Here is an 18,006-nt window from a genome sequence, read left to right as displayed (position 1 = left end):
ATGTATCTTATTAAATTATACTATTTTTTTATCATTTAATTTATAGATAAAATAATATAACATGTATTTGGTTGTAATTTTATTAGATTTTTTATGTATTAAAATTTGAATTATTGTTTGTCTTTTGTTTAGCAATCTTTAAATTATTAGTATTTTTTAAAATTTAGTCATTATATTAATAGGTGATAATTTAATTTGAAAAATCTAGGTCAATGGACAAGTTTAAGACTATTGACTCTTTTTTTATTTATTTAAAAAGACAGTAATTTAGAAATAGTATACTTTTAGGTTCTAATTATTAAATTGTATGTTCATTATAATTATAATTAGTATGGATATAATTAATATACATAGAGAAAAAAAAAATTAATTGTCTAATTTAATGTTTGGCTCTCAAAATTTAAATTTCTGGCTCTGCTGCTGATAACACATATAGTAAGTGTCTCCAACCTTACCATTTCATTTTATATAATATTTTTTTCAACAATCTGTTGAATTTTACTAATATGGAAAAGTATAGCATTACTTTCGGAGTTCTATTTATGTTACACTTACATGTGAGTCACTCACCAAAAGGCTAACAGCTCATTTGATTGGCCAAGTTGGAATCTTTCCAACAAGTTCAAGCTAGAAACTTCAAAGAGAAAGACTGACCTTCAGAAAAAAAGATGAAATATATTCCCACTTGCATAACAAACATATATAAATTAAGCAACTTTACATTATACAAATGCCATGATGGTTCCATGTACCACTTTAGAAAGAAATAAATGGAGTAATTAAATAATTAAATATATCTTTGCTTTGAAGAAAATAAATAATGTTTATTCTTAATCGACTGCGGCTGTCACTTCAAACGTGACTATTTCTCCTCCTAGTTTATTTAACTCCCTATGTCTTCCTCAGTCCTCGCCCCTTTCTTGCTTCTTCTTCCTTCACATTTCTCATTCACACTTTTTCTTTGTTTCTCTGTTTTTCTCTCTCTTCACCATGGTTCTCTCCAAGACCTTTTCAAAGTCCGATGACTCCATTCACTCAACCTTCGCTTCTCGCTATGTTAGGACTTCCCTTCCCAGGTAATTAATCTCATTCCTAAGCTTTCTGATCCATTCAATTGTTCATATTATATATATTTTCCCCCTTTGATTGAATGAGATTTAGTAATTGAAAGCAGGTTTTAGTGATAGACTGGTGATATAATTGTTTTGTCTCATATCATCAGATGCAATGATGATAGAGAACTCTATGTATCTCTAAGATGTTAGCATACCAGATCATATATGTATATATATATATATATATATATAGCATACGAGATCATATATATATATATACAAATAAATAAAATAGTGAAAAAAAGGCACTACTATATGCATTTTAAGGTTTTGATTTTATGGATAATTAATCTTGAAACTAGCTTATTCTCAAATTAAGAAGATAAAAGTGAATGAAAACTATCTGGTTGGAAGTTTCCAAACACAGATTTTAATTTGTTTTCAAAGTAAATAAAGATAACTTACAAAGTTGATATTGTCAACGGTTTGTTTTCTTTGAACTGAAAGCTAAAAAGTTTTAGAAAACATAATTTTTATATTAACTAATAATAGTAAAAATTATGTACTATTTTAACCTTTAAGATTTTTTTTTTTCAAATTCCTTTGGCAATACATCTGGTAATTCATTTTTGCACTTGTCTAATTGTTTTATAAGTATATTTTTTCAAATTACTTAAAAAACAATAACCAAACGTGCTTTTTTAAAATTTAAGGAAAAAAATTATTGAAATGATCATGTTGATATATATATTTTTTTTTAATTTGAAAAATTATGAAATTATTTTTTTGAAAACAAGATCTAAAATACATACCCTAAAAACTGTATAAAAATATAAAAATAATTTGAGCACGTTACATCGTCCAAAAAGGGATCCTATTCTCTTTCTTTACCCAATACTTTGTTTATAAATTTATCTAAATAAAAAAAATATAGGTTTATGTTATGGTCATTGAGCTAGTCCAACTTGGCAACTCCCATGCCATCTCTCTAGTAACCCCACCCAGCTTTCTTGGTGATTTTTCTTTTCCTTAAACAGAGTTGGTTGGAATTTTATAGCACACGTCTCTAGTCTTTTTGTACCCCGGTAAGAGTTGGGTCTAGTGCTCATATGTATTGAATCCATTGAAATTTAAAAACATATCAAATAATTGTCAATGGGTTCAGTTAATTAGTTCTTTAGTACCTAATAATTTGTGCTCCGGACTAGGTGAAACCTTTCCAACTTCCTATAATTCATATTACAACTGTCTTTCACGCTAGCTATTAAACTATATTTAGTGGCATCTGATCTAATCTATGACATTTCGCCATCATCGATCTGCGGAATTAAATTTAGGCATCAAAATGAAAGTAATATTATGAGGGTTTTTTTTTTTTTTTTTTTTTTTTTTTTTTTGTTTGTTAATTACTCATTCACAGTACACACAGACAAAAATGCACCCACAGTCATATTAATAATAAAAAAAGAAAAGAAAAAGAGAATGATAATGTGTAATTGCTTCCCCGCCTTTGATGTCCTTATAAAAATTGGAACATTATTGAAAATGCAGACAATTAAATCAATAACAAAAAATACAAGTGTTTCCTATGATTCTAACTTCATAGTTCATTCATAAAAATTAAGAAGGCCTAAGAGAATATTAATAAATAAATAAGTCCTAAGAGCCTTGTCTGCATCTCCTAGTATTTTCACGGGAGATATATAAAATTTAAAATCTCTGATTCCTAACTTTTGAATTAAAAATAAAATAAAATTGAGAAGCCTGACGCGTACGGCAAATTAAAGAGAACTTGGGTGAGAAACGGTGGTCAAAGAAGAAAAGATGGAAAATGGAAGGCATTCATTAACACAAGACTTTGGCTTTTGCCCAGGTACACACGTCCAAAATAATTACGTGTTGGGCTAGTATTGATTGGAGTACTCAAAATGGTTGCTTTGTTGGAACTTTGTTTGTTGGTTATATGGCCTAAAGTTAAAGTCTGAAACTTTGAGATTTTTTTTTTTTTGGATGAAAAGGAATCTCCAAGTATCGTTCAATTGGGTGTGTGTCATTATAAGGAGTAATTGCCTAGGCATGTGAAACCATGAATATTAAGAGGCTTGAGGAATCACTAAGTCAATTATTTGTGGTTATTACAATATTTAATTTAGTTTGAATAAAATAAAATTAAAATTTCAAGTAGTTTACTAAGTACGTTAGTTATTGATAAAAATTTATTAGGATTTAATTTATATGAAAATATATATTTTACCATTAAAAGAAATTATGATATGGCAAGATTTTAATTTTAATGAAAGGTTTAATTCTCATTAAAAAGTTTAAATATAAAATAATATGTCATTAAATACAAAATATATATTGAAATAATGAAGTGTATAAAATTAGAAGGCATAAGATATAGAATACAAAGTTAGTTGGCTTCATCAATTTTATATATTATTATTACAGATGGATATTTCTGTTTTGAACTACGCGTAATTCACTCATCCAAACTGATGAACACTACACGCATCTATTGATCATTGGTTGATGGGTCGTTAATTAATGCAAACCCCGCCACTCTCCTATAACTTTATTTTAAGTCCTCTAGCTTTGCCCAATTCCTCAGTTCATCTCTCTCTCTCTCTCTCTCTCTCACATACACACTCTCTTTGTGCACCATGGTTCTCTCCAAAACAACATCAAATTCTGATAATTTCACCATTCACTCAACCTTTGCATCTCGATATGTTCGGACCTCATTTCCTAGGTGATAATTAATATCATATCTTGCTTCTATGCCTTCTAATCCATTACATACTTCAATTCTCTCTTCTTCTTCTTCTTATTCTTCTTCTTCTTTTTTTTTTTTTTTTTTTTTGATCGAACTATATTCTCAGATCTGTCTCATCTTAATTATAATCACACTTTGATTAGAAAAACATATAAATACATATGATGGGCACGTAACATGTTTTGTGATATGCACATGATTGTGGTTTAGATTCAAAATGCCGGAGAACTCGATACCTAAGGAGGCAGCATTTCAGATCATTAACGATGAGCTGATGTTGGATGGGAATCCAAGGCTAAACCTAGCCTCATTCGTGACCACGTGGATGGAGCCCGAATGTGATAAGCTCATCATGGCTTCCGTTAACAAGAATTACGTTGACATGGATGAGTATCCTGTCACTACTGAGCTCCAGGCAAGTCTTTTTTACTTTTAAAATGGTTTATTAATAAATATCCCGCCATCAATAAGCTCTAAGAAAGTCTTTTTTATTTTTTAAAATGATTTACTTTGATTTTTTACATGCATCTAATTAATTTGCCATTTCTCTATTTTTATTTTTATAAATTAGAAAGAGGCAAGAGCATAGGTAACTTGAGATCTGTGTTGACATGATGCGAAATTCTAGAGTAGTTAGGATGTCGTGGTGAAGGTTTGTGATAAAAAATAGCACACGGTTTCGCTTTGCTTTGAATTTGATAGTTTCAAACTCATTTGTAGTCGCTGGATGCCATCACTGATAGGACACAAAAGTATATGTTTTTCCCGGGTTGCTTACTATATTTAAAGATCTTGATCCATCACACTAGGTCCCAATTGACTTAATAATTAGTAAAAGACTTTAAATAAATATTCATCTGAAATAGTTCTAGCCTTCAGATGAAGGGTTTTGATTAAATTAAACTTGTTAACATCATTGAACTAAAATAATATTTGTCTTTTTTTTTTTTTAATAACTATCTTCTAAAAAAAAAAAGTGCTGACATGTCGACTCTTCTATTAATGTGGTCTGTTCCTTTACTTACTATACTTACACTATTTATGTGGTCTGTTTCTTTACTTAGGAGTACTATACTTAAACTTCAAATAGAATAAAATAGTTTTCTCAAAAAATATATATATATATATATATTTCTCAAAAAAAAAAAAAATAGAATAAAATAATATAAGCTTATTTTACGAAAGGATATATATATTTTAGGTAAAAGACAGAATTACGAAAGGATAATTAAAACATGCATGATGCATCACTTTTATATGGTGTCTCGTTAAGAATCTGTGCTTCAAATATGTTTTAGATGTGTTAATTTAGTTATTGATACATATCTTAGAATTTTTGTGAATAAAAAAAGAATAATGCTATGTACACATTAATTTCACAATAAATCTTATGTGACAAATTATTGCTAGTTCTAATCTATTTGCCAGTTCTAATCTAGGGTCATCACTGGATTTACCTTTTTTTTTTTTTTTTTAATTAACTAGTCTCTGTGCTGACTCAAAGAAGCATAAGTTACAAATTTGTTATCAATAGCCAATAGCCTCTGGTAGGATTATAGTTCACAAAATCCTCTTTTTCATTTACACGGAAACAATTAGGCAATAGCTTAGCATTATAGTAGTTTATTACAATTAATTTAATTGGTAAAACTTTGTTGTAGAGAAATGAAAGATTTAGAATTCAAATTTCGTTTATATTAAATACTAATTCATCATAGTTAATAATTTAAAAAAAAAAGAAAAAAGAAAAAGAAAAAAGAATTGCAGTACTTATTGATTTTTAAATTGGAACCGACCCAATCCTTAGGACCTTAGGATAGACGCGTAGACATAAACATGGCGAGATTGACGCCATGAGGTGCAGTGATGAGTGGACCCTGCCTTGACTTAAGCAAAGTTATAATAAACTATTCTTGTCTACATTCTTGTCTAAAGAAAACGCATAAAAGCATAGTGCTTGTTTTCTGAGAGTGGGGCCATTATTGCCATTCTGCCTCCCTCATCAGTCATCAATCATCATCATTTTGAAACTACCTAGTACTGGCTACTGCCAATCTTTCACACTGACCTCTCAGTGGAATATTTGCAATTTTGCATGATTTCCAAGTTTGAAAATAAACAGCTTTTTTGGGACTTCTTGCAAGTAATGTTTTCAGACCCGGATCATTCATTGAACCGTTAAAGGGAGATGTTCAAGATTTTTGAGGTCGAATCGAGATTGAATCGGGGTCGAACCGTGATGACGTCATAATTAAATAAATAATTAATTAAAGCCTAAATATGGATATTAAATTTATAAAACTAGCAAAATTGACAATATATCTATATATGTGAGGGAAATTTAATGATTTTTAAGCATATATTTAATAATTAAATAAGAAAATTAATAAAATAAAATAATAACCATGAAAACATTAAAATTTATGATTAATTTTTGAAGTAGAGTTGAATATCTTTGAAGGATTTTAATTATAATTTTTTTTATTCCTTGTAAGAGATGGATAATTTAATTAAGTAGAATAAAATTGTAAAAAAAAAAAAATTGCTAAGGGGTTGGACCGCACGGTTCTCACTGGTTCGTACGGTCCAATCCCGGTTTTAGCGGTTCACGGAATTAAAAAAAATCCGGTTCTTTATGCTTAAAAAACCGGTTTTCATCCCGGTTCCCGATTTTCACGGTTCGACCTCCTGGGTCGATCCGATTCTGAAAACTATGCTTGCAAGTTGCGACCATGTGGTTTGTCTTCACTTACAGTGAAAATAGTTAAATTGAAAGAATTGTTTGATCCAGATCAGGTTGGTTTGGAATTTGGATTGGCCACATGAGTCATGAGTTGGTTGTCTTAGCACCCTTAGTCTATTGATGACTTGTAAAGAGTAATTATTTAGTACTTTAAACTAGGCGTGCATTCAGTATGATATAATATTGACATATTTGATGATGTTGGAGAAACTTGATTCATTATTACCAAAAGGGAGCTTATATAGAATCTCTTTTTGTAGGCCGGTGTTTACATTGATATGAATTCTTTGATACTTAATTTTTCATATCAAAACTTAAATGTACTAATTTCTCAGATAAAAAAACTAAAATGTATCAAGAAAGGAACCTCTCAAAATTTTATCATCTTTGTTTGTAGAGTTAGCTTTAAAGTTGCTTAGATATGTAGATTTTGTGATTAGGCCTTGATGTGTTTTTCTTTTCTATACATGTTTTTTTTTTTTTTTTTAAATAATTTTTTTTTTAAAATTTTTTATAAATAAACTTAGGAGAAAAAAATGGCATTTGTGACATATATATGAATGTTTGTTTCGCACATCCTCAAATTGAGAAAGGATCATCTCCATTTGAAATGGTTCAATATCATGTTTTATTTTATATTTTACAAATCTAAAGATTTATAGTCTAATATGTTAATTAAAACTTAAATTACATATAGTTTATACACTATTATATCTTTGAAAAATAAAATTTTAACCGTCAAATGAATGAAATAGATGAACTGGAAAGGATCTTGTTCCCCTAAAATTCTATTCTCTAAGAATTAAAAGCGTTTCATTTGATCACTTCTCATATTATTGGGACTTTGTTTTTTTGTTAAGCTTTTTTTCAGCTTTTGATGAATTTCGTGGCTTATCTCGGGTGTTGATATTTTGATATCTAGGATAACAGGTTATTATCACAAAATTAAAAATGAAAAAAGAGAAGAAAATTAATCTAGATGTCCTCCCCTCCTTTTCTCCTTAGTTTTGTATGACTCTTTTCTTTTTTATAAATAAATTGATAGTTACATTAATTGAAGAGGAGAAATTGGATTCTAATTCTCCTAGTGAAAATTAGAGTTTTTTTTTTTATTTTTTTTTATGAGAGAAGCTACTAGGCTCTTGGCTGTATAATTCTTTTAAAACCTTGGATTACATACTTTAAGCCATACAAAATAAAGGTGTCACTTTAATTTTTTGATCCAATGAAATGAAATTTCATGAACATAGAAGACCATTAACCACAACCTCATAAATCTTAATGGTCCAAAGACACCAAACATACACTTGCCGTAACATTTGACCCTATCTTTACTCAAGAAAACGATGGTAGTAGCAAGTCACCAATGACCAACCTTGAGGCCTAAAATAAAATACGACGTAAATCTAACACAAAATCCCTTTTATTAAAAGAAAAAAAGAATATAAATATTTCCATACTATCTCTTTAAAATGCTTTCTTTTTTCATGAGTCTAAACTTCTTGTTTAAGTAGCGAGTAAATTATTGATGTCATTCAAAGCTATGCAAAAATCGCTTTTGTTTTGCTGATGTAACTAGACTGAAAATGAACAAGCTTGGACTGGAGAGGCTTTTTTGAGCTGCATGGAAAATAGTTTGCAGTTTACATCAATAAAAGTTCAGCTTTGCAGTATTCAGCAAAAAAAAAAAAAAAAAAGGAAAAAAGAAAAAGAAAACTACTTTGTGATGGTTAATTAAAAACCGTATTCAGTAAAATATATAATGCTCAGCCACAAGCTCTATTTAAAGTTCTCTCTGGCAGGCAAGCTGAGTTTTGTTTTTTGTTTTTGTAGATGGACTACTCGCAGTTAAAGCAACCTTTTAGGCACAATATCTTCACTTAAACTTAAAGTACCCATGAAATGGAATTAGAACTTAATCATGATTTATAAGAAATATTTAGTCATGGGGAAGCAAGAAAAGTGTCTTATTCATTAAGCATGAACGATGGCTTATCATATGGCTCTAAATTTTCAAGATCATTCTGCATTTGTATTGGGAAACAGCTTAGATTAGATTCCAAGGCTTCTTTAAGCTTATTAATTAAATAATAAAAGTGACAGAAAGATATGCTTAAAGCAAAAGCCAAGAACTTTGTGAAATGGACCTAACCTTTCGAATTTTATATGCATGCGTGCAGAATCGGTGTGTTAACATGATAGCGCATCTCTTCAATGCACCACTGGGAGAAGCAGAGGCTGCAGTTGGAGTAGGAACGGTGGGGTCATCTGAGGCCATAATGTTGGCTGGGTTAGCATTCAAAAGGAAGTGGCAGAACAAGATGAAAGCAGAGGGAAAACCTTATGACAAACCCAACATTGTCACTGGGGCCAATGTCCAGGTATAAATAATGATCATTTTGAGCCAATGAGAGAGACTTCCAGTCTTTCTTGTGCACACTTCACCCAGTGAAATGAGAGAATAATAATAAAATTTTATATTAAAAGATAAAATAATATTATCTTTTTTAAAGAATAATTAAATTCAATTATATAATTCATTAATCAGTGCAACAAGGTGAATTTAAGATATAATAATTAAGGAAATATAGTAAATTTGCTCTATTAAAATACCACATAAACTTTAGAAATTGATGTATTACCAATCATAAAAAAAGGTATTTAATATGTTTTAATGATATGATTAAAGTGATACCAATAATTATCATATTAGTTTCCCAATACAAATTTTTAGTAAGCCTATTTATTATGTTCATTGCCCTTTTTTAGTAAACTGGATATAAACTATAGAATTTTCCAATGAGAAAAGGGAAGGTGTACGGTGTACCTAATTCTACTGTAATTATATCCTGAATGTCTTACTTTTTTAATGTATGGAGGTATGTTGGGAGAAATTTGCAAGATACTTTGAAGTAGAGTTGAAGGAGGTGAAGCTGAGAGAAGATTACCTTGTGATGGACCCTGTGAAGGCAGTAGAGATGGTAGATGAAAACACCATTTGTGTCGCTGCTATCCTTGGTTCCACTCTCAACGGAGAGTTTGAAGATGTAAAGCTCTTAAACGATCTCTTGATTGAAAAGAACAAGCAAACTGGGTACTACAACCGTCTCTCTCTCTCTTTGAATTATGTCAATGAATGCATGCATTGCAGGCCTACAAAATGTTCAATTTATTAACTCTTATAATTGGTTGCATTTTAATTTTGCAGATGGGATACTCCAATCCATGTGGATGCTGCTAGTGGTGGATTCATTGCACCATTTCTTTACCCAGAGCTTGAGTGGGATTTCCGCTTACCATTGGTGAAGAGCATCAACGTTAGTGGCCATAAGTATGGGCTTGTCTATGCCGGGATCGGGTGGGTCATTTGGAGGAGCAAAGAAGATTTGCCAGAAGAACTCATCTTCCATATCAATTATCTTGGAACTGACCAACCCACCTTCACCCTCAACTTCTCCAAAGGTAATTACACTTCCCTATCAATCTGAACTTTCTTTTCTAACCGAACTGTACAAGTTTTGAAACTCCCTCAAAAACAATCACATTGGTCATTGCACTTTTTTTTTTTTACCTAACTTGTTGGTGTATTGATAAGTCTAGACACATTGGTTACAATTGTTATACAGTAAAAATAATGTTAATAGTAGTCTTGTATATATAAAAGTGATGTTACACTAATTACAAAATATATTTTCAAATGTTGTGAAAAAGTCATAAAATTTATTGCTGTGCCTATAGTGTTTAATACATTCATATAAGTTTTGTGACATGGAATTAATAACATTTTTCACTGTGGCTGGTTTTCCCATGTTCTTCTAAATTGAAGTCTGCTTTATGATGCAGGTTCTAGTCAAGTCATTGCTCAGTACTATCAATTAATTCGCTTGGGTTTTGAGGTTAGTCAACAGATATATTGTCTTCAACCATTTGAAAATGGGAATATTTGAAAAAACTATATCCTAAAAAATTGAAAAAAAGAAGAAGGTAGTTTAAACTTTAAGTGGCACATATATGCTGTAATTATTAGCTTGCTAGCTGATACAATATGAATGGTTAAGTGTGTCATATTAATCATACTAATAGCTCTTGTTGTTACCCTGCAGGGATACAAGAATGTTATGGAAAATTGCCGAGAAAACATGCTGGTACTCAAAGCTGGATTGGAGAAGACAGGCCGGTTTAACATAGTCTCAAAAGACAATGGGGTGCCATTGGTGGCCTTTTCTTTAAAGAACAATAGCTGCCATGACGAGTTTGAGGTGTCGGACTATTTGCGACGCTTTGGCTGGATTGTGCCTGCTTACACCATGCCACCTGATGCCCAAAATGTGACGGTTCTTCGTGTTGTCATAAGGGAAGACTTTTCGCGCACTCTTGCCGAACGCCTTGTGATTGATATCCAGAAAGTTTTGCATGAACTCGATACCCTTCCTGCTAAGATCACTGCCAAGATAGCACTTAATGGTGAAAATGCGGACAAGAATGTCACTGTGGTTACAAAGAAGAGTGCTATAGAGACTCAGAGGGAGATCACTACGGTTTGGAAGAAGTTTGTCATGGAGAAGAAGAAGATGAACGGTGTTTGTTAGAGCTTAAAGAAGAGCATATGTATTGGAGCTGTGTGTGTGTGTATGCTTGTTGAGTTATTAATTCTCTCTCTTATCTAATTAAGCAGAGAATTAATGGAGCATCCTTTTTATTTTGTGAGACGGCTTTATGTACTTGGTAATGCTTATTGAGCTTTCTCTATTATTCGGGGTGTAAGATCGAATGGGCGCGCTGCATTGCATTGATGAATGCGCGCAATTTTTTTAAATAATAAAATTTATATAGTAAGTTTTATTTTGTTTACATACATGTTGAACATGTATATAAACAAAATAGGGACACCTGGGCCAAGGTTTTGATAGTGAAAGTATTTGGTAGGGCTGTTGGATACAACTATCTCACTTTCAAAATCAGTACCTAGTGAAAACTAGCTGCTAGAATGGATTGTGTAGACCTAGGCAAAGATTTTTTCTTGATTAAATTCAGTGATAATGCTGATTATGACAAGGTCTAACGAGTGGTCCATGGTTTATTGGGAGCATTTTCTTGCAATCAAATCTTGGGAGACTTACTTTAAAGCTTCAAAGGCTAGCTTCTCATCGGTGGCAATCTGGGTCAGGTTTCCAGAGCTACCCATTGAGTTCTATGATAGCTTAGACCTCTTAGAAATTGGTAAAGCCATCAGGCCAGTCCTTAGGATTGACCGCTACACAGCATCAGGCTTAAGAGGCAATTATGCCCAATTGTGCATATAGATAGATTTAATGAAGCCACTGATAAACACTATCAAAATGGGTCGTTTATATCAAAAAGTGATGTATGAGGGTTTATCAACCTTGTGCTTCTGCTGCAGCAGAATTGGACACAAACAAGAGTCTTATTGCTATCTTGTCCAACCTAAGAAGAAGAATGAAGGGGCTGAACCAGATATTGTGCAATCAGGGAAGAAGGTACATCAACAACCAGACCTTAACTTTAGGGAATGGATGATGTTGGTAACCAAGAAGAAACGCTTAGTCAAGAATGAACGAGCAGTTACATCCAAACAAGCTAGCTAGCATGTGGCGACAGAAACAAAGGGAACTAAGGGTATTTTTGGCAACCCCAGCACAAGCGTGTCCCTCTTTAATTTAGAAGACCTTTCTTTTTAAGTCTGGGACACCGCAAAAATCTAATTTGGTGGTTGATAAAGAAATGAAGACATGTGAGGATAGTGTACACAACACGCTTAAAGATCTGATAGAGATCCATGAAAGTAGCTTAGAAACATGTAAAGCCCCCTTGGGAAATGGGTCGGGCTGTCAATCAAACTAGGTAGATGGGACGGAGAAGAAAAAAGCCAAACTCACGAGACCATCCCAAGAAAAGAAAAGCTCTAGCCCCAAAGGAGTGAAGAACTTAAAGCACTCTAGCCCTGACCCAGGTATTAAGCCAAACCAACCCCATTCCCCTTCATAGACCGCCCTAGCAAAAGGCCACCATCTTTCCCTACCTCGAGATGGGCAATATGGCATAGGAACAAAGCCATAGCCATCCCCGATGAAGTGATTGCCCAGATCAGATCAGCCCCCATGAACACAATGGGTTGGACCGAGGAGAGCCTCTGCATAACATGGAAACACATGTTCCCAATCACACCTGGCAGTGTGAGAATTGGAAACCTGGCGTTGGACCATCTAGCGTGGGGGAAAATAATCGAACCCTTGGTGGAAATTCCTCACAGACATGCCACTAATCTCAAAAGTAGAATTGGAGGAGTTAAACAAGTTAAGAAGGCCATTAGTGATGCCCCACTTGGACAAATCGGGTTGGTTGGTTAAGGAGAGAAAGGTAATCGACTTCAAGGGGTTAGCATCAGCCTATTTTGGGGAATTTTCCTACAATGAAACTGTTCCAATTTCTCAAACTAGTCAAGAAATGTGATCTCCTGATTTGCTGTAAAGAGGAAATTCAGGGGATATTGAACTATTTGACAATGTGGAAACCAGATTGGGTAGCATCCAAGGATCTGCTTCGGAGGATGGGATGGAGCATGTTAGCAACATCAATGATGGGGACTAATCCATTGGAAACCCCAAACAACCATTGTTTCCAAATGAATGTTCTTTTGTGGAACTGCAGAGGTGCACTAAGTTTGGACATCAAAAGGAGAGTAATTGAAATGGCTATGAACCACTTCCCTTCAATTATGATCATAACTAAAACCAAGGTTGGAGGTGATAGGGTAGCAAGGATTTGTGAGGACCTCCCCTTTAATGGGTTCTTTGCAACAGACACCATAGGATACGCAAGAGGGCTATGGCTACTATGGAAGAAAGAAGAAGTGGATGTTTTTGTATTGTCCTTCACAAAACAGGAGATTCACGCCACTGTTAAGGTACGTGATTCTAACATTTCTTGGCTTATTTCTCCTATTTATGCTAGTCCTAGAGTTGCAAAAAGGAAAATACTATGGACAAACCTCACCCAAGTTGCTTAATTGCGCAATATCCCCTGGTTGTTAAGAGATTTCAATGAAGTGCTTAGTAGTGAAGATAAATTTGGGGGAAGGAATATTAATGTTAATAGAACCCTAGATTTTAAGGAGTACTTGGACTCTTGCAACCTCCTGGATTTAGGTTTCTCGGGGCCTAAATTTACTTGGTCTAATCTCAGATAAGAAATATCGAACTTAATTTTGGAATGTATCGATCGATAGGTGTTTTGCTAATCTATCATGGAGGCTTTTTTACCCTGAGGCTTCTATTACCCATCTCTCTAGGGTGTTTTCCGATCATTGCCCCATCCTTTTGGAACTTTGTAAGCCCCCCTTACCTCCTAGAACAGGCCTTTCCGTTTCCAGTCTATGTGGCTACATCACCTTGATTTCCTTGAGGTGGTTAAACGAGCCTAGGAGCATGAATCAATCCTATCTTCTGCCATCAAGCTATTCACAGATAGAATAAATCATTGGAACATGACAGTATTTGGCAATTTGTTTGCAAGGAAGAGAAGGATCTTGGCTAGGCTCAATGGGGCCCAAAAATCCCTTTTAAATGGGTCAAACCAATTCTTGGTCCAATTAGAACAAGACCTGATCAAAGAATATTCTAATATCAAGCTTCAAGAGGAAGAATATTGGGCCTTCAAATCTTGCATTAACTGGGTTGCCTTTAAGGATTGCAAGACGTCTTTCTTTCACGTCTTCACATTGGCTAGAAGGCACAGAAACAAGATTAGGAGCATTAAAAATTCCCCATGCAAATGGGTGACTAAGGAAGAGGAAGTGAAGATTATATTCTTATCGGGTTACAAAGATCTCTTCGAGACGAACCTTTTATTCTCCACCTGTCGTTCTGACATTGAGAATTTCTCTTGATGTTTCCTCTCTGAAGTTGATATGGGCTCTCTTTGCACACCAGTTACAGAAGAGGAAATAAAAAAAGGGCTTTAGGCCTTGAAACCATTTAAAGCACTAGAGGCTGATGGGCTTCACGCGTGATTCTTTCAGCACTTCTGGGCTGATGTTAGAGCTTTGGTATGCCAAAAGGTGTGTAGTATTTTTGAAGCTAAGGTAGTGCCAGAGTACTTGAATGAAACACTGATCTCCCTAATTCCAAAATGCTAGAGCCGTGAAAGCTTCAATAACTACAGGCCCATCAGCCTATGTAACTCAATCTACAAAGTGGTTATCAAGATCAATTTAGGCCGAATCAAACCATTCCTTGACAAACTTATTTCCCCAGTCCAAGATGCTTTTGTTCCGGAGAGGAGAGGATTAGATAATATCATCATTGCCCAGGAGGTGATCCACTCCCTGGATAATAAAAAGGGGAAATGTGGTTTCATGGCAATCAAAGTGGATCTTGCTAAAGCTTACGATCATCTCGAATGGAGTTTCATCCATAAAGTCCTCAAAGCATTCCACTTTCCCCAAATGCTGATTGACTTGATCATGAGTTATGTGTCCACTACAAGCATATCTATTCTCTTCAATGGAAGAAAATTAGACTTCTTTAAGCCTTTAAGAGGAATCAGGCAAGGGGATTCCCTATCCCCACACCTGTTCATCCTTTGCATGGAATATCTTGGGTCCCTTATTGAGAAGGAATTCATTGCCAAAAGGTGGAGTCCACTGAAAGCATCAAGAGATAATGTTGAGATCTCACACTTATTCTTTGCGGATGATTTAATGTTGTTTGCGAAGGTGAGCAAGAAAGGCAGTGAAATCATCAAAGATGTACTAGACACATTCTGTGAAGAATCTTGGCAAAAGGTTAGCTATGAGAAATCTCGTATCTATTTCTCACCAAATGTCCCATCCACTCTCAAGGATAAAGTCTATGAAAATCTGGGGATTCATGCAACCACAAACCTTGAGAAATATTTAGGATTTCCACCAAGGCACAAAGAGGCAACTAGGAGGCAGTTTAACTTTGTTGTGGAATGGGTGATCTCCAAACTAGCTGGCTGGAAGGCCAAGTTCTTATCCTTTGCTGGCAGAATTGTATTAGTTAAATCAATTATGGTAGTTATCCCAAACTATGTGATGCAAGGGGCAACTCTTCTTACACACCTATGTGAGAAGCTTGATAAAATCAACATGGATTTTCTTTTGGGCTCCTCATTGGATAAAAGAAATTTACATCTGGTGGGATGGAACAAGATCATTAAATATAAGGAGGAGGAGGAGGGGGGGGGGGGGGGGGGGCGCTTGGGTATATAAGCTACATGGTCAAAAAATATAGCACTGCTAGCAAAGCTTAACTGGAGACTATATCAAGAAAAAGATTCTTTTTAGGCAAAGGTCATATTAAACAAATATTGTTCCCAATTGAGAAGAAACTCCAAGGACCCAGATAAACTTCCATGCTCTCCCTACTAGTTTGCTGTGAAGAAAGGTTTCCCCATCTTTGAAAAATGAGTGTGTTGGAGTGTAGGAAGGAATTCAAGACTCAATTTCTGGGAGAACAACTAGGTAAACGGAAGTTCTTTGAGAAGTATGGTTGAAGGCCCTCTCAACCCCAAGAGAAGCTAATCTGGCTATAGCTGATATTTTTCAAGAAGGGAATTGGAACTGGGATTCTATATCCTTTGACTTGCCAAGTGAGATCAAGGACAAGGTCTGTGCCACGCCCATGCAAATTTATGGTGAGAAGAAGGATTCGTTGATGTGGAAGTCCTCCCATGTTGGAGACTTCAACATGGCTTCGGCTTATGCCTTAAACTTTCCCACATAAAATAATCCTCAAGTTTTTGTGGGCAACTGTGTTTAAAAATTAGACATATGGCCAAAAATTAGCTCCTTTCTTTGGCTGTGTCATCATAATAGTGTCCCAGTGAGGCAAGTGGTTGCTACTAGAGGTATCAATTGTGATCCTATATGCCCTTTGTGCAAGAGTCAAGAGGAAACAATACTGAGATTGCCCCTTTGCTGCCACCTTTTGGAGAGCTATCAAAACCCCTCAACCCCTATCCAGATTAAGCCATTTGGACCTTCCCGAGTGGCTAAAGAAGAACTACTTGTGCAGTAACCAATTGCAAGCCAATGGACTTCCTTGGAGCACACAATTCCTTTTTGCTATTTGGGGACTTTGGAAATATAGGAACAGAGTGGTATTTGAAAACACCCCTTTAAACTCTTGCCTCCACAAAACTTGCATTCAACAAGCCATGGAATATTAGGTTATGTTTGGTGATAGTTTTTGTTTTCTATTTTCAAAAACTTGTTTTTGGGAATATAAAGAAAAAAAAAATTCTTGTATTTTTAAAATCAAAAACATGTTTGGTTAGTTGAAATTAAAAAAAAAAAAAATTTGAAGAAAAAAATAGAAAATACTAAAATATGTTGTTACTAGAATTTGAATTCTAATTCTAACTCATTAAATGAGACAAACTCATTCAATTAAATGCATATTTTCATTGACTTATGAAAATTAGAAACTGAAAACAGTTTTTTGCATGTTTTCAGTTTCTTTCACAAATTGAGTTTTGAAAATAGTTTTTGTTTTCTGTCTTTTGGGTTGCCAAAACAAGTTTTTTAGTTTCAAAAATAGAAAATTGTTTTTGGAAACAGAAAATAAGGGGGAAAGCAATTACCAAACATACCCTTACTTTTGTGTTGGGAAACTGCATATACCCAAGCAATACTCAGCTAACCCGGTGTGCCGGCACAAACCGGAGGAGGGATGGTTTAAACTAAACTCTGATGGAGCTTCCCTAGGGAACCCGAGAAAGGCAGGAGGTGGTGGTTTGATCCGTAATTGCAACGGCAATTGGGTGAAAGGATTTAGGAGGAAAATTGGCATGGCAACCAGTATTATAGCTGAATTTTGGGCACTAACAAATGGTCTCATTTTGGTTGCCCAACTAGGAATTACCCACCTTATTGTGGAACTTGATGCTAAAGTTATTGTTTAGCTTGTTCTTTCCAATAATAACTCTAGCAGAGCTTATTCTCTCCTCCTAAATGACTGTAGGTTCCTCCTCAACCAGTTCCAGCACTTCAAGGTTAACCACGTGTACCAAGAAGCCAACAGAGCCACGGACAAGCTTGCCAAGAAAGGCTGCTCCTGCCCTTTTGATTTTGTTATTTTAGACTATCCAAATTCTGATGAATTATGTAATATTTTGTACTCAAATGCTTCTGGATTGTACACCTTAAGGCAATTTGCCATAACTCTGCATGTTTTAAATAGTTAATGTTATGCCCTCTTTAATCCCCCCCCCCCCAAAAAAAAAAAAAAAAAACATTTGTGACCATCATGTCTTTGAGTATTAGCAAATTCTACTATTGGTTGGATAATCACACACCCTTCATGAGTAGTAATCATACCTACAAGCTCTTTTTTTCGTTTAGGAAAAAATAAATATCCATTACATTTTTTAGAAAGTGAGGTATGTTC

The 18,006-nt window shown here is 34.2% G+C and overlaps 1 protein-coding gene across 2 annotated transcripts in view; it reads left to right on the top strand.

The window, feature by feature from the left end:
* Positions 1–11,326, top strand: part of LOC115976019 (glutamate decarboxylase 1) — an 87,726-nt gene extending 76,400 nt beyond the window's left edge. The window contains exons 1-7 of one of the 2 annotated variants that reach the window (XM_031097088.1): positions 3,680–3,807; positions 4,042–4,246; positions 8,755–8,955; positions 9,454–9,668; positions 9,783–10,036; positions 10,418–10,470; positions 10,678–11,326. In XM_031097088.1, coding sequence (XP_030952948.1) covers positions 3,719–3,807; positions 4,042–4,246; positions 8,755–8,955; positions 9,454–9,668; positions 9,783–10,036; positions 10,418–10,470; positions 10,678–11,163 — 1,503 coding nt within the window. In that variant the 5' untranslated portion in view covers positions 3,680–3,718 and the 3' untranslated portion in view covers positions 11,164–11,326. Of the gene's footprint in view, positions 1–3,679; positions 3,808–4,041; positions 4,247–8,754; positions 8,956–9,453; positions 9,669–9,782; positions 10,037–10,417; positions 10,471–10,677 lie in introns of those variants that run through there. The other variant, XM_031097090.1, reaches the window with a different exon arrangement.
* Positions 11,327–18,006: the final 6,680 nt, after the last annotated feature.

This window comes from Quercus lobata, chromosome 2, assembly GCF_001633185.2.
Source record: "Quercus lobata isolate SW786 chromosome 2, ValleyOak3.0 Primary Assembly, whole genome shotgun sequence".
NCBI lineage: Eukaryota > Viridiplantae > Streptophyta > Magnoliopsida > Fagales > Fagaceae > Quercus > Quercus lobata.
This window is presented reverse-complemented; position numbering and strand designations above follow the sequence as displayed.